Raw genomic sequence first — 17,391 nt, forward strand, 5'->3', positions numbered from 1 at the left:
CCGGCGCGGGGAGGCGGCTGCACCGGCAGGGAGCGGAGGATGGAGCGGGAGCGCGGCGCGGTGCGCGGGGATGCTCCGCCCCGCCCCGGCCGCACCCCGACTCGGAGCCCCGCGCTCGGCAGTCCCGGGGTCAGAGCCGGCGTGCAGAGGCACCAGAGCCCCGGGAGCCCCCGGGAGCCCCGCGGAGGACAAGCCCGGCCGTACTGCAGGTGCGGGGCGCGGGCCGGGGCGGAGAATGGGGGTGCCGGGGCGGAGGAGGGGAAGGCAGCGGGAGCCGCCCCGATGCCCCGGTGCGGGCGCGGCCGCGCTGCCCCGACCCCCCTTTCACCCCCCCAGCGCGGCCGAGACAAAGCACCGCCCGCGGAGCGGCCCCGGGGCGCGGGGCTTTGTCTGCCGGGGCCGAGCTCGGGCCGCGCCCCCGCCCGCCGCGGTGCCCGCTCCGTGCCCGCTCCGTACCTGCTGGCGAGGCGCGGGGCGCGGCGCGGCCTCCCCGCCCGCAGCATCGTGCTGCCCGCGGCGCGGCGCGGCCCCGCCGGCCGAGAGAGAGGGGCGGGGGGCGGCGGGACCGCCCCGCTGCCCGCGCCTTAAAGCGACAGCGGCACAGGACCCCCTCCGCCGTCCATCGGCCCCTCCCCGTCCCCGCCGGGACGGCACCGGGCTCCCGGCTCCATGCCTCGCCCGCCTCAGCTCCACGACCGCGTCTCCGAATTCTGCCCCGCAGCCCACGGCCCCGAACCCTGTCCCTGGTGTCCCCCAGCGTCCCCCCAAATGCCCGTAGAGCCCCCCAAACCACGATTCACATCCCCAAACAGAGCACCAGTGATCCCCAGTCCAGCCCACTGTGTGATAACAGAGGGCATTCCTCAGCACCGGGCCTGGACCCAGTGCCCCCCAAACCGCCCTGTTCTCTGTCCCCAAAGGAACCTCCTCGATGTGAGTCCCACTGTGGAGTGCAACCCACTGCTCCCAGCAACCTCAGTGCTCATCCCCAGAAAGGACATCCATGCCTCCTCGCTCTGCCTTTCATTGACCAAAACCCCAACTTTTGTCCCTTTTTTCTCTCTCTCTTCCATCACATCAAGAGCCATGCTGCAGGGTAGGGTCCTCACCGGGATGGTAGCACCAGGGACAATTTCAGCAGCCCAGCCACGTAGGGCAGAGAGAGTTAACTGCAGCCTTGGCAAGACACACCAGACCCTGCAGGCTGGGAAATAAGTAATTCCTTCCTTGAAGCAACGGCAACGCCTCTTGGCTCCTTCCCCACTGTCCCATCACTCACCACACAGGGCTTGTCCCAGCCTGGCATGGCAGGACAGGGGTACCTGACCATCCCTGTCCCCACTGACCAGCTGGTGCCCACACCCAGCAAGCCCTGGCAGGAGCTCATGGCGGGGGCTGGTGGTGCAGCCAGCCCGAGGTGCAGTTACGGCCCCACGGCTGCGTGTGCCAGCGGGTGCGGCGGCACAGCCCGGCCAGCACCGCATCCCCCGGGTCCCTCCGGCCTGGCACTGTGCCCGATGCTGTCCCGTCCCTCCTCTTCTCCTGCCTGCCTGCCTCAGCGCCGCCACGGCCAGCTCAGGCAGTGCTCAGAGCAGCTTCTGGGCAGATCTGGGCATCCCGGATGGCAGGGGAGCCAGCCTGGCACAGCCCAGCACTGCAGCCCCTCAGAAAGGCAGCTTTGACCCTGCCAGAGCCACAGGCCTGGTGTGAGATGATGGGAGAGCCACAGCAGACCCCTGAGTACCAGCACAGGCACTGAGCCCTGTACAGAGGAGTACCCCCAGCACATTTCTCAGCAGAGGATCTGGACGGTTTTGAACTCTCCTTGCTTCACCTGTCTCACACCAGCACAGACACCTGCCCATGTAGCACCCAGACCCACTGGCACCAGCCAGGGCTCCGGACACTCATGTCCCTGCCAGGCTGGTCCAGCCAGCTCCCCACTGCCATCCTGAAGCCCACCCTGGATGGAAGCAAGTCCTGGTCTCCCCTGGCCCCTTCCTCCTGTGGCAGGGGAGGAAATGCAGGGTGTGCACTGAGGGGGTCCCACATCCCACATCAGCAGATCACTGGCATTGAGGGGGCTCTGTGGCACTGGTGCTCCCAGCCCCAGCTCATGCTGTGACTTGAGATAGGAGCAGTGAGGAAGGCACAGGCACAGCCGGGGCTCTTCACACCCTCCCCCTCTCCTCCACTTAATGGGGCAGAAAAAACAATTAGCTTCATAAATCCCGTTGAGGGGGTTGGGAGCTCCCCATGGATGTGGGCAGGGCGGGGCTCTGCATCTCCCTCACATCCACATCAGGAATCAGAGTGTAACAACACTCCCTGACTACCCTGATCTCCACAGCCCTGTAAACCCCTCTGTAACCTCCAGGATGCCCCCCAGACCCCCAGGTACTCCCTCAGAGAACTCCAGCCCTACAGAGAGTCAGGCTACCTTGACCCTAGGTGTCTCCTGCTTGGATTTTGGGTACTGTGATCTGGCACCTTTCTCCGAAGCTGCACTCAGAGGAACAGGGGTCTGCAGAGATCCGGCAGATGGGGAAACTGAGGTAGGGAAGGGGATCTGACTTGCCTGAGCTTCTGCAGCAGAAGAGAATCAACATTACATTCTGCATTTGATTCAGGACTCCATTCTCTAGGCACTGCCTCTGGTCTCTGGTCCCCCAGAACCCTGAGGGGTGCAGAGGACTCTGCCACAGAGCCTTGAGCGTGGTCCCTGCAAGGGGGACCAGGCTGTGCCTCCATCCCAGCTCTGCACCACCAACCTCAGTAACAGTAGGGTCTGATTTAGCCGCAGCAGTGAGGCCAAGGCCATGGGGGGGTCAGCCAGCACTCACTGCCTGCTGCAGTGACCTCAGCCATGGACCCCAACCACACTCCAGGCTGAGAGCTCACCTCTGGTCACCCCTCTGCTCCCCCCCAGGTGGTGGAAACCCTGGAGGAGCTGTGTCCTGGTGCAGGGATCTCCACTGGCAGTTTCGGTGACGTGTGGAGCCTCACCCAGGCCACGGCGGCACCCGGGGCTGCAGAGGCCACGTGCAATGCTCAGAGAGTCCCAGGGCAGTGCCGGGGTGGGGAGCAGCGTGACTCAGCTTGGTTGTGAAATTCCTATTTTTCCTGTTGTCTGGATGAGCTGGTGACCTCGGACACCTCAGACCAGAGTGGCCAGCCTCCTCCACAGGCAGCAGGGTGACACATGGTAAAGCCAGCTCTCGAGGTCCCCAGGCAGCATGCAGAGAGGCAGGTGGGTTTGGGTCAGATTCTCCCCAGCAGCTTTCCCCAGGGCACATGGGTGTGTGAGGTCCAACCCTGCACTTGGCTCTGCCCTGTGTCCGTATCCAGCCTCATCAGCAAGCTGCAGGGGCCAGCAGCTTCCTGCATCTTGGGCATCACTGACCCCCAAGTGCCCTGTAACCCCAAGTCTCACAACCCCAGAATTCCCTTCCCAAAACATGCCTCATGCAGCCGCTGTCACATCTCCAGGGGCCAGGGATCAGCACTGGGTGCCTCAACCCAAACCCCAAAGGATGGAATTGCTAGAAAGCAGCACACAGGAAGGTGCTGATGCCCAGGGGGGTCCTGGGGCCCCTTTCTGGGAGCGTCCCCTGTACCCAGCTGGCGGGAGGAACTCGCCAAGCCCAGCATACAGCACAGCCCAGCAAATATTTATACAACATTGCTCCCTGGCCAGCCAGAGTCCCACACATACGCCAGGCCACGTGCAGGGCCACAGCCATGCCCCACGGGATGTCCCTGATGAGGAATGACTTCATGGGCTCACTGGGACAGGACATGGGGTCATGCTGGACTAGCCAAAGCGGAGCAAGGGGCGTTTGAGGGAAGGGAGCAGGCTCCAGCGCCAGTCCTGCTCGGAGCAGGAGGAGGCCGCTCCCCTGCTGCTCCTGGGGAGCTGAGCCAAACATCTGCTCCCGCCTACGGGCTGTGCCGAGCCCGAGGAGCTGCGAGGAAGCCGGAGCCAGGCCAGCCAGAGCGCAGCGGGTGTCAGCTCCAGAGCATCCCTCCCGGGAGGATGCTGCTGGCAGCCCCCAGCCCTGCTGGAGGGGACCACAGGCTCTGCAGTGCTTGGCTGCCAGCAGCACCCCCACAGTGACCTGGGACGGTGCCTGGGGTGTGTTGTGGGCCAGCAGCGTGCCCTGCACTCCCAATTCCAAAAGCTGCTGCCTCAGCTCCATTTCATGCCCACAAGCAGAGTCAGGGCAGTACCCAGCTCATGAGGGTGCAGATGCTGCCACTGCTGCGGTGGGATGCAATGCTGCCTCCCTTTCTGCCTCCGACAAACGAGATGCAAAAGGACATCCTGAAATCACAGCAGTCCCAGGGTCACACAAACATTCCCCCAGTGCTCTGTAAGCCCCAAGGAACATGCAGAGCCCTGGGGACTGGCTCCAGAGCTACACCTCCACAGCACAGCACTGCAGCACACACAGACCATCATCACTGCTACTGCAGCCACCGCAGCAGAAGGTGCTGACTCAGCAGCCAGCCCCTCTAGCTCCTTCTGTACCCCATGAGCTCCTGACTGCAGCAAAGCCTTGCAGCATCCCAGTCACTCCCACCGTGACCCAACTGGCCCTAGGAAACACCCAGGGACGGTGCTGAGCCACTACTCAGGACACACCACATCAGGTCAGGCTCTGGGCACACATGGCACAGGGGCACCCACACATGGCCACACTGTGGTGGCACTGCTCAGACATGCAGGACATGGCCAGAACAAAACCAGGCCAAACCTGGCTTGCCCATCCTGCTCCATGCTTCTCACCAGTGCCTGGTTCACATGCAGGTCTGCACACAAAGGCACCCACGCTATGCAGAGATGTCCCTGGGGAAGCTCCCAGTGGAGTGACCTTGGTGGGATGACCTCCAGTGTTCAGCAAACAACCCCAGCCTGAATGAGTGGGAAAGTGTCACAGGTGGCACTGCACCCTTCCTGGAACTGGCCACAGGGCAGGGAACAGCAAGTGGCCACTGAATACTGGCAGATGGGAACCAGAGTTGACCAAGGAAGGGAGTAAATATGTTTTAGTGTTGGAGAAACAGCCCAAGACTGGGTGCACATGCCCTGCCTAGGCCCCAAGGACTGGCAGGTCAGGGCAGGAGAGCAGCAGCATCCCTTCCATCCCTTCAGTCATCCCAGACATCCTGGTGGGTGCTCCCTGTGCCAGGTCCCTGCCCTGATGCAGTGCACAAGGAGAATATAGTGACATTGGGAATAAAAGGTATGTGCTGCCAAACAGGAAGCCAAAACAAGAGCTTTCCAGGCCCTGAAACCAGCAGCAGGTAGAGAGGAGTGGCAAGAGCCATGCCGATGGATGCAGGCACAGCTGGGTGAGGAGCCAGGATGCCAGGGCATTTGGCTAACACAGGAATTCTGCTGGGTCTCGGGTGTCCCCAGCCAACCCCTGCTCAGACCTGACCATCCCACTCCCTCTCTGAGGTGGGCCTCAAGTCCCCCACAGCCTCCTTGGCCGGGCTCACCCCAACCTCCACCGAGCTGAATCCACCTCCGTACCTTGTGGGCAGCGCCCTTGCCCCAGCCGTGTCTCACCTACCTCAGCCCTTGCTCCTTCCAACCTGCTCCCCCGCCGAGCCACGGGCATGCCTGGGCACATCCCACAGCCCCACGCGTCTGTGTGTCCCACAGGGACGGGGACAGGGACAGGGACGGGGACAGGGACAGGGACGGGGACAGGGATGCGTCACCGCGTCCTCCGAGCCGTCTCTGACCCACTGCCCTACAAGCGGGGCCGTGCGCCGGCGCGGAGCGGGGGACGCTGCCCCGCGGCCCGGGCTGGGGCTGCCGGCCCCATCTGCAGCAGCCGCTCCTGCCCGGTGCATTAGCAGCACCGCGAGATGGGGCCTGCGGCGGTGCCGCTTTCTAGGTCAGAGCCAGCGAGGAGGCTGCGCTGGGTGAGGGGCTGCAATGGGTGAGGGGCTGTGCTGGATATGGGGCTGTGCTGTGTGAGGGGCTGCAATGGGTGAGGGGCTGTGTGAGGGGCTGTGCAGGGTGAGGGGCTGTGCAGGGTGAGGGGCTGTGCATCAGGGGCTGTGCTGGATGAGGGCTGTGCAGGGTGAGGGGCTGTGCAGGCTGAGGGGCTGTGCTGGGTGAGTGAGGGGCTGTGCTGGGTGAGGGGCTGTGCATGAGGGGCTGTGCTGGATGAGGGCTGTGCAGGGTGAGGGGCTGTGCTGGGTGAGGAGGGGTTGCACTGGGTGAGGGGCTGTGCTGGGTGAGGGGCTGTGCTGGGTGAGGGGCTGTGCATGAGGGGCTGTGCAGGCTGAGGGGCTGTGCTGGGTGAGGGGCTGTGCTGGGTGAGGAGGGGTTGCACTGGGTGAGGGGCTGTGCTGGGTGAGTGAGGGGCTGTACTGGGTGAGGGGCTGTGCTGGGTGAGGGGCTGTGCATGAGGGGCTGTGCTGGATGAGGGCTGTGCAGGCTGAGGGGCTGTGCTGGGTGAGGGGCTGTGCTGGATGAAGAGCTGCGCTGGGTGAGGGAAGCTGTGCTGGATAAGAGGCTGTACTGGGTGAGGGGGGCTGTGCTGGGTAACGGGAGGCTGCATGAGGGGCTGCACTGGATGAGGGGCTGCACGGGGTGAGGGGCTGTGCTGGATAAGAGGCTGTCCTGGATGATGGGAGGCTAGATGAGGGGCTGTGCTGGGTGAGGGGCTGTGCTGGATACGAGGCTGTGCTGGATGATGGGAGGCTAGATGAGGGGCTGGGCTGGGTGAGGGGCTGTGCTGGATACGAGGCTGTGCTGGATGATGGGAGGCTGGATGAGGGGCTGTGCTGGGTGAGGGGCTGTGCTGGATACGAGGCTGTGCTGGATGATGGAGGCTGGATGAGGGGCTGCACTGGGGGAAGGGATGTGCTGGCTGAGTGGGGTCTGCATGAGGGGCTGTGCTGGATGAGTGCTCATGGCCAGCTCCTTGTCCTATCTGGCTCTCTGGATGGAATGCTCCTGCTCTGCTTCCCGGGCTCTGCACCCAGAGTGTGCAGGCTCCTGGACAGGGCACCTCAGTGTACCCCAGCACCCAGCCAAAGGCATGCTCTGGGACAGAGACCCTGCCATGCTGCCCACTCTGGGAGACCCCCCCAGGTCCTGCTGTGGGGCTGTGGGGGATGAAGCTGTGAAGCTGCTTAGGTCACTACATGGCTCTGTGCCCGCAATGACCCCGGTGAAATGGCTGATCCCCAGGAGATGCCCCTGAGGATAGGGGGGTCCTTTGCTGCCCTGGCTCACTCCTGCACCATTCCTTGGGGAGGATATCCAGTGCAGGGCACCCAGTCTGTCTCTGGCATGGCAGAGAGCTCCAGGCACATCCAAGAGTCTCCATGCTGGGGACTCTGCACAGGAACAGGACTGTGGCACCTGCCCATGGCCCAGCTCACCACAGCACTGACAGCCTCACCACACCAGGGATTGTGCACTGCCAGGGCCTCACAGAGGCTCAGCCATGCAGGGATCCATCCCCAAAGCTTGTACCTTCCTGAAGGAGAAGTAAATCCTGCCCATAGCAGTGCAGGGCTGAGCTGTCCTGGGTCTCTGACCCTGCCCACACTCCCTCTGCTCTGTGACTGATGAATACAAAGTGTTGCTCCACTGCCTCTGAAGCCAAGGGCACCCCAAGGTTATCTGCCTGCATGAGCAGCACCAAGATGAGACAAGGAGGGACATGGGGAGCAGTGTACTCTTCATCCCCACAGCCAGCCCTGCTGCAGCCTCAGCCATCCAGGGCAGCCCAAATCCACCCCACTGCCAGTCACACCTCGCAGTCCAGTGGCCAGTGGCAGAACGTGGTGACATGGGACCTCTGGCTGCCAAGCAATAGGTTGAGATCTACAGGAGGGTCTGCGTGGAACCAGCACAAGGCTCCCTCATTCACAAGCACAGGGCAGCCCCCAAGGTCAGTGCCCATGGGGAGGATGGGTCTGACACCCACAGTGCCACAGATACTCTCAGCCCACAGCTGGAGCAAGGCAGGGGCAGAAGCCAGCAGATAGCTAAAGGTGTGTCCCCTGCAACTGCAACAAGCACCTACAGGCCGTATCTACAGAGCACTGGCCCCAGGGTAGGTGTGAAACCACAGGCTGTGCTTTATCCTGCACCAAACTGATGTGACTACAGCCACCCTAAGAAGGCCAAAGCAGCACTGTCAGGAGGCCAAATACCTCATTGGGCTCTGGGACAGCTCAAACGCCCAAGTTATTTATTTTCTGCTGTGCTGAAACAGGAAACCTCCAACATGTTCAAACCCTGGACCCTTGCCAGAGTCAGGGGCACCTCAACAGTGCAGCAGGAGCTGGACACATCTGGCAAGAAAACGTGAGCCCTGGGAGTGCTGGGTTGTGCCCATCTGGCAGCAGATGCCCCTGGCCCCATGGGTGGAGGGACAGGGGCTGATGGGGGTCCCAGAAGGAGAGACTCTGCTCAGCAGCACACCCTGCTCCATGTGGAGTCATCCATCAGCAATGACACCTCAGTGCCCAGTTCTCACTGGGGTGCTGAGATCTGACCCAGCCTGTCCCACCATGGACCACCAGGAGTCTCACAGGGTGTCCCCACAGAGCCTGGGTCACAGGAAGCCACTCAGACTGACTGGTGTAAACTGAAGAGCACTTCTGAAAGCAGCAGGACTGTGGCTCAGGACTTCTGCAGTTACAGACCATGCACTTTTCCCAGCTCCCTGCTCCAAGAACACCCAGATTAAACTGGACACTTCCCACATGCTGGGAGAGCAGCTCATTCTGGCTCAGAGGCCCCAAGAAGACACAGCTGGCCCAGCACCACCAGCACTGCTACAGGGAAGCATCTCCTGGGATGTGGGGACAGGATCCAATGCTAACCAGACTGGCTGTAACCCATGTTCCATTCCATGCACCCCCACTGTGCCAGGTGAACAGGAGCAGGTGAAACTCCTGCAGAGCCCCAGTCCAGGCAGGACTCCCCTCACAGGCACGTACCCCGTGGTGATGTCATCGTCCTCCGTCAGCGTCTTGCCCATCAGGTCGCTGTCACTCATGTACCCCGATTTCAGCTCCACGTCGTCGCTGTCCAGCGCCTCGACCAGCTCCAGGCGGGAGATGTGGCTGAGCTTGCTGGGGCTGCGCATGGGCATGGTGTGCGAGTAGTGCGCGCGCTCGCCGTGCGCGTACCAGCCGGGGGTGCCCTCGGAGCGGCACGTGCCCCCCACCGAGGGCGCGTCCCCGGCCTGCAGCCGCGGGCTGGACTGCCCGTAGCGCCACGACAGAGGGGACGAGCGGTTGGACAGGCTGGAGACGCTCCGTGCGTTGGCTTCATCGCTGTCATAGCATGTCATCTCCAGGGAGCTGCAAGGACAGGCAGGCAGGGAGTCAGGGCACGGCACAGGGGGCAGGGGAGATCTGTGCCCTGCCTCACCCCCCAGAACTGGGTCTGCCAGTGCTCACATACCAAAACTGCCCATTTGGAGGCAGCGAGGCGAGGCCAGAGGCTCCCAGGACTGTGGTTTCAGGGGCACTGTCTGTCCTGGACCATCTCCGTCCCAGACAGCAAGGGACAGTCCCCCTCCTTCCCTGCCCAGTGCCACCCCAGTGTCCCACAGTCCAGGACACCATGCACACCACGGTGTTCAGTGATGCCTATGTCCCCCCAGGGACGGTGGAATAGGACATGGGATGTGATGGGGGCTCTGTGCTCAAGTCAATCTACAAAAGCAACACCCTACCACAGCCCTGTCCACCCACCTCCGAGCAGGGACTGGTGACAAACACACCTGGGAAAGGGATCAGCACCATTCTGGAGACTGGCTCCAGCCCCAAAATCCTGCTGTGCTGAACTCATCTAATAGGGCACCTTTAGTGGAAAGCCTGAACATGCTCCCATGTCTGGGCTGCTTCTGCTCAGCCACTTCTCCCCCAGCACTTCAACATCTGCACCACATGATCACACCAGACCCAGGACAGGACAAGCTGGGGTGGTGGCACGAATCCCAGGGAATGTGCCAGTGGGCCAGGGAGTGGAGGCTGTGAGTAAAAGGATGCTGAGGGACAGACCTGGGACCAGTCCCTGCAGCAGCACCTCACACTGAACCCCTGCAGACTGAACCCCAACATCTGGGCAGGAAAGATCACCCCAAGAGAGGGCTGCTCACAAGCACAGTGCTCTGCAGCCAGCCCAGAGCCCACAAGCACTTCAGAAATGGGGAGTTCCATCACTCCCTGTGCCTCTCAGGGTGTATTTTGGGCAAACAGTGATTCTAAAACTAAATTTAGCCACGAGAAACGATTACTTCTTGGAGCAGCTCCTTGGGAACCCACAGCCCTCAAATTGGCTCCAAACACTACTATCAGTAAATTATTCCTTAGCTTGGATTAAAGGTTCCTGCAGGAGCACCCAAAGCCAAACCCGGGCTGCAGCATTGAATCTAAAACAGGGAACTACATTTAAAAAAACAAGGAAGTTTGTTAAAGCAGAACTAAAAGGGTTTTGTTTTTGTCAGCAGCACAAAGGCTGTTTGAGGATGTGCTCCCAGCAGCTCAGAGCAGATGCCAACCATGTCTCTGAGCAGGAGGAACAGAAGCTTCACCTCGAATCCTGGGTTCAGTTCTGGGCCCCTCATGACAAGAAAGACATTGAGGGGCTGGAGTGTGTCCAGCAAAGGGCAACAGGGCTGGGGAAGTGTCTGAAGCACCAGGAGCAGCTCAGGGGCTCAGCCTGGAGAAAAGGAGGCTCAGGAGGGACTTTCTGGCTCTCCACAGCTCTCTGACAGGAGGGGGGAGCTGGGGAGGAGTTGGGCTCTGCTCCCTGGGAACAGGGACAGGAAAAGAGGAAACAGCCTCAAGTTGTGCCAGGGGGGATTTAGGTTGGATATTGGAGAAAATTTCTTTCCTGAAAGGGTGGTCAGGCACTGGCACAGGCTGCCCAGGGCAGTGGTGGAGTCACCATCCTTGGAAGTGTTTAAAAAACGTGTGGATGTGGCACCTGGGAACATGGTGTAATGGTGAACATGGCATGCTGGGGAAATGGTTGGACTTGATGGTCTTAGAAACTTTCTCCAAGTGTCCTCCAAGTGTCCACTGAGTATCCTCAGTGACTCTGTGATTTCATGATTCTCTAAGCCCCAAGGACATTCATGCAGCCCTGCTGCCAGGAGTATGGTGACATCTTTCAGGAATTACACTGTGCTCTAACAAGGGAACAGCAAAGACTGAGCCCTCAGCCACTGTGTGGAAGAACACAGTGAGGGTAACAAGAGAAATTTCAGGAATGAATAAAGAGAGAGCCCAAAGCAGCTACAGGACACCAGCAATGCAGGCACATCCAGAGGATTTGCAGATGACATCTGCATTGGGCAGACTTGTAGGAAGTGTTCCCGAGAGCAGAATGAGTGGGTACGTGTGTAATTACAACGTTACCAGGGAAGAGCTGACACAGCTTTGGGAAAGGAAAATCTGGCTCACAGCCGCAGAGGAGCTCCTGGAGGGATGCAGGGAGCTGCCGAGGCTGCTCTGGGCTACTGGAATAAAAAAAGCTTCCAAATAAATTCAGCTGTCATGGGATAAGAGGGAAGAGCTTCACATGTTTAAGTCCTGCTGAAAGGGACAGAGAGGAGGGGTAGGGATCCCTGGGCTATCCATAGCCATTTTTCTCCACGGCAGGAATGCAGCTGAGGCATCCACCATGTGATATACTCACAGCTCATCAAGGAAAGGAAGTGATAGTGAACAGTCAAATCCCACCAGCAATGCTAATTTAATCACCCTTAATGTCCTCGCCCTATTTTCCTAAGACCCGAGCTGAGAAGGATTTCTGAAGGAGCTGAGTGCTGGGGTGAGGAGGGGGGTGGAGTTTGACACTTTTCATTTGATGAAAGCGAAATTAACACAACGCAGCCCTGGCTTGGCATGAGCAGTGCTGGGCTCTGACCCAGCTCCTGCACCGAGCAAAGGGATGGCAGAGCTGTAATGGATCATTTCAGGAAATGGCCAGCTCAGAAGATATTGCCATGGCCCCATGCAAATCCCACTGCCACAGCTCTCTGCTGCTCCTGGCTCAGAAAACATCCAGGAAGCACAGCAAGGGTGAGCTGGGTCTCCAAGGTCTAGAAATTTCAGGTGATGAAGAGGGAGATCAAAGGGCTGCTTCATCATGGACAAGGCTGCTTGAGGGCTGACACGGGGAAGGTCTGTAATGGTGAATGGTGGGTGAAAGGTGGGAGGAAGCTGCTGCTTTTTGTCCCTTCCAAGACAAAAAGCAGGATCGAGAGAGACCACGAGGTGGCAACACACTCCAGGAGAAGGATGTTCCTGGCAAACACCCACACAACCTTGCAAATCCAGAGCAAAGCAGAAACCATGCAAGATCTCAAGTGAGTGACCCAGGGGGACACAGGCAATCCCAGCCGTGTGGCAGAGCCCCCTAAACACAGACACTGTGCCCTGGCTGTCCACGCAGTGCTCACCCTGTCCCCATCCCCACCATTCCCTCGCTCCAGCCTGGGCAGGGCACCCCAGGGCATCCCCACCTCTGCTCCTGGGCTCTGGATGAGAGTTCCTCCATCATCACCCTACACAGAGCAGAAAAACTAAGTCACAGACAGGGATAGAGCCTCTGGTGCAAACTGGGGTGGGTAAAGGTGACATATTGACCTCTGGTGGTCCATTCAGGGTCACCTGACCACTGGGAACAGACCTCACCCCCTCTCTCTGCTCTGTCAGCTCCCCTCACTGCCACCACTCCCCAGCCTTTACTGTCCCAGAGCACTTTAGGGGACAGGACTCTGCTGCAGCACCATGGACACCCCACGGGTTTGGGGGCTTCTCTCCAAGCCTCCATGCACAGGGTCCCCAGGTCACAAAGCACTGGTGATTCCCTCCCACCCACATGGCCCTCACCAGGAGCAGAGCTGCTTCCCATCTGCCCCAGGAAGGACACTGACTGAAGGGGTTGGTGGTCTGGTGCTGGGCCCTCACCTGTGAGACACCTGAGAGCCCCTTAGGCTGGACATGGTCTCCTCCAGGTTCTGACGCAGGTCCAGCACATTCTGCACTGTCCTCTTCCTCTGGGACTCGGGGTCTGTGGAGAGACAGAGTGAAGGCTTTAAAGGGATGGATGGATGGATGGATGGATGGATGGATGGATGGATGGAGCACCCCCCTGCCCGTGGCAATGACCAACAGCCCTGGCTCTGCCCATCAGGAAGGAACAGGGCAAGTCTGGCACCAGGCTGGAGCTGCACCACCCTGAAATGCCACTCCCAAGCGTGCAGCTGGAATGGTGATGTCCAGTCCAGAAAGGATGAGCTGGCAGAGACCAAGTGGGGCCACAGGACCCACACAGGTGACAGGAGCAGCAGTCCTGGAACAATGTCCCCAAACCTGCCCTGCATCCCCCAGGCCCCAGGGGTGCTCCAGCTTGGGTACATGAGTGCTGGAGCAGCATCACTTGGTGTGCAGGCAGTGGGACCAAGGGGATGTCAGGGGTGGAGGACACTGAGCCTCACTCATGAAGGAGTGGCTGCTCCTGTGCAGGGCTGGAACAGCTGGAGCCCCCACAGGCACAGCCCAGAGCTGAGGATCCCCAAGCTCTGTCTGCCCTGGGACCTCTCCAGGTGTACACACACACCCATGCCATGGGTGTGTACACAAACACACAGAGCCATGCACATGAGCACATGCATCTGCCCACATCACAACCACTTGTGCACGTGGGCAGATATACACAGGCACCTCCACAAACACGTACATCCACCTGCACACACAAAGGTGTGCACCCTGCCCAGAGACACCTGCACAGATGTGTGAGAACACAGACACCTGCACAGAGGAGGGGTCACTCCTGGCACAGCCCCAGCAGTGCTGTGGGCTCAGGGCCATGGCTCCAGCCCCAGGTCCCTGTCCTGTGCACGTGCACCCCGGGCACCAACAGCCGTGCCACTGCGGCTTTGATCCCCGATTTCAGCCTTTCAGCTGCAGCCTGCCATGGATCTGCAGTGACAGCAGGCGTCAGGGACATGGGATGTGGCTCCTCCTAATGTAACGTGGCAACCAGCGCTTCAGGATTTGCAATGGCACCGGCACCATGTGAACTGCAGGGACAGGGGGATGGGGGACACTGCCAGCACACACCCCAGTGCAGGGACAGGGGGATGGGGGACACTGACAGGAGACAGCCCAGTGTAGGGACATGAGGATGGGGGACACCACCGGCACCCATCTCAGCAGCTCCCCACAAAGGCACAGCCACATGCCAGGGCTCGAGCAGGGCTCCTTGTGTGTTCCTTGTCCCCATCACACTCTGGCCATACCTCAGGCAGCACCCATGGGTGCTACCTCATCCCCAGGCTCCCCTTGCCCCTCTGCCTGGGCAGGAGCACCTCAGACCAGTGAAGCAGCCCTGATTCATGCATGAAGGGGGTGACAGGCAGGAACAGCCCGATGAGACGGGTTCAATGAAGCAGGTTAAAGTCAGTTGTAGATGAGGTAAAAGGGCTGGTGTGCCCACAGGGCACCCAGTGTGACCAGCCACATCAGAGCACAGGACACCCATCCCTGCATGTGTCCAATCACCCCAGTCCAGCTCCCAGAACCTGGCTCAGCAGGATACCAGTCATTATTAACTCATTATTAAATCTCCATTGCGGAGATCGGAGGAGTTAATCAAAGGCACAGAAGCTCCAAGTGCATGTTCCAATGGCACTGACCCACATCCCCAGCTTCATCCATTGCCCCCGTGGAGGAATTAATCAAAGGCACAGAAGCTCCAAGTGGTCCCCAGAGCCACAGGATGGGGATGCACAGGCAGTACAGGATGGAGCTGAGGTGGCTGCACACAGGGAACTGGGTGCAGGAGAGGCTCGAGAGGCCCTGAGTGCTGAAGGGTGGCACCCACCTTGCTCTGCAGCCAGGGACAAGGGAACACCATGCCTGTCTGGCGGGGAAAGAAAGGATTGCATTGGCACCTCAAAGCTGCAAGGTCCTGCCCTCAAGTTGCCTGCAAAGATGGATTTTCAGGCTTGAAACGGCAGGGCAGGAACCTGTGGCCAGGTCCCTGGCTGTCACACTGCAGTGTGCAGGGCAATGGGAGATTTGGGCCCTTGAACCTCAGGGAACAGCAATACAAAACCCACCAGTGTCCCCAGGTGGGTCTCCATGCACGAATGGACTTGGCACCTTCAGCTCCTTCACCCTGGCCCCATTCAGTGGGTGCTGTCACCCACACCCAGCCCCTGCAGCCAGAGAAGGTGGCACACACACCCTGGCAGTGCCACATCCCTGCGTGCTGGGCCAGGACAGAGCGGGACGGGATGGAGAGTCACTGTTGTCCCCTGGCGCCGGCAGGGCTCCCACCCTGCCAGCCGGGCAGCGTGCTCCTCCGGGGCATGGCTCCCTCCCAGAGCCCCGTCTGCCTCCCCCAGGGCCACCCGCAGCCACTGCCCGGGCACAGAGCCAGCGTGGGCCTGGCACTGCTCCTCCCCGGGCGCCGCTGCCAGCGGGGCTGCTCCGGCCATGCCAGTCCCAGGAGCAGCGGGGCGAGCCTGCCTGTGTCCCCAGCTGCCCTGGCTGAGGGGCCAGCACAGGGACACCACCTCCCTGCACTGCTCTGCTGCTGGGCCACCAGTGGCAACAAGCAGCATCAGGGACAGGAGTTCCAGGGCAATGACACTGACCCACATCCCCAGCTTCAACTATTGCCCCATTCGTCACCCATGCCTGGATGAGATCACCCCAGTTCATGGGTGACAGTCCAGGTCACCCTAGACTCCAGGAAAAGCAGCAGCTCTCACCCTGGAAAGGGCCAAATTGGGACTGGAAGAGCTGCTCACCCACCTCTGGCACACACCCTGCTGCTAGCACTGAAGTGCCACCATCTACCCCCACGGTGCTGTCCTGGAGGTGACACAGGGACTCCTGCAGCTCCCTCCTCCCCAGGGGCAGCGAGGGGCCAGGGGCTGGCTCGGAGCTCACCGAGTCACCGCATGCCAGAGTTGAGTCGAAACCGGAGCCACTGGGAGAGACTGAAGTGTGGGAACAGCAGGAGAGCGCTGGATTCCTCCCCACATCGATTTAGCAAGCTTGTGCAGCCAGATGTTTCCAGCTGCTAGAGCATGGAGCAGCAGAGAAGGCTCAGCCCATGCTGTGGCAGGGTCAGTCAGACACCCAGCCTAGACCAGGCTCAGTTTTCCAGCAGCCATGGCCGGGATGTGTTCTGCAGCATTCCCCACTCCACTGGAGCTGCAGGCTCATGGACTGATGTCTCCCTGCCCCAGCCCCAGGCTGGCCTGCAGCCCCTCAGCAGATCCCACTGCTCTCACAGGCTCTGACCATCCTGCTGTTACAGAGGGCAGGGAGTGCTGCCTCTGGCCCTTTGCTCCCTGTTCTGACCATGCACAGGGCAGCCGTGAGATGCAGCCACTGTGCCAGGCCCTGCACTGGGAGGTCACCAGAGCCCATTGCCCAAATCACTTGTCCCTGTGCCAGGCTGGCTCTCATTTGCCTATACTCTCTGCTGTGCTTGAGCAACTCTCACTCAGCTGAGAGCTCCCACTCAACACTCCTTTCTCAACTGAGCCCTTCAACATCAGCAAATATGACACAGCTCCACTTGGCACTCGAGGAAACTGAGGGAGGGAGCCTCAGCCCAGCCCCAACCACCCCCTGACCTGCAGCACTCCCTGGCATGGCTTCCAGCACTGACCACCACATTACACACACTCAGCAACCTGGCACTGTGGGCACCTGGCCCCGACCCACACAGTGCCCATCGCCCCCACCTCCTGCCTGCCAAGCTGGGGCAGCAGCAGGTACCACCACCACAAGAAGGAGCATCTGCAGGGTGGGATATAGAGACAGCCAAGGAGGAAGAAGAGGAGGAGGAGGAAGAAGGAGAGAGCTGTGCTGGAATGGCTGGCTCAGGGCACAGCACTGTTTGCTGTGAATCTGACTGACGGGCAGCACAGAACCATGGCTGGACAAGGCCGGGAGCTCCAGGCTGTGCTCATGTCCAGCTCTCCCTGCACCTCCCAGAGCAAGCAGCAGCAGTTCCTTTGCCCGTGTGTTGGGGTGCAGCCCCGGCCCCACAGCCGGGTGCTGCCGACGTGGCCAAGTACGTCAAGGAATGAGGAAATAATCAACTCCAAATGGCTCTGAAAGCTCATTTCAAAGAAGCATGTGGCCACCAGCTCCTGCTGGGGCGAGGCAGGGCTGCATGCGTGGGACACGTGTGCCCCATGTGCCTTAGCACAGAAACTCGTGTGTGTGTGTGTGTGTGTGTGTGTGTGTGCGTGTGTGTGTGCGCGTGTGTGTGTTTGTGTGTGTGTTTGCATCATTCATGTGGGGGCCGCATGGCAGCAATAGCCTGCAGAAAGATGCATGTCTGCATGAGTATCACCT

The 17,391-nt window shown here is 60.4% G+C and overlaps 1 protein-coding gene across 2 annotated transcripts in view; it reads right to left on the reverse strand.

Moving 5' to 3' along the window:
- Positions 1 to 17,391, reverse strand: part of NAV1 (neuron navigator 1) — a 59,994-nt gene that overhangs the window by 16,064 nt on the left and 26,539 nt on the right. For both annotated transcript variants that reach the window (XM_054290680.1, XM_054290681.1), the window contains 2 exons: positions 12,973 to 13,075; positions 8,983 to 9,348 (listed from right to left, as the gene is read on the reverse strand). In XM_054290680.1, the coding sequence (XP_054146655.1) occupies positions 8,983 to 9,348; positions 12,973 to 13,075 (469 nt within the window). The remainder of the gene's footprint in view (positions 1 to 8,982; positions 9,349 to 12,972; positions 13,076 to 17,391) is intronic.

Source organism: Melozone crissalis, unplaced genomic scaffold (assembly GCF_028551555.1).
Source record: "Melozone crissalis strain CALT ecotype California unplaced genomic scaffold, PUWL_Pcris_2 ptg000086l_1, whole genome shotgun sequence".
Taxonomy (NCBI): Eukaryota; Metazoa; Chordata; class Aves; order Passeriformes; family Passerellidae; genus Melozone; species Melozone crissalis.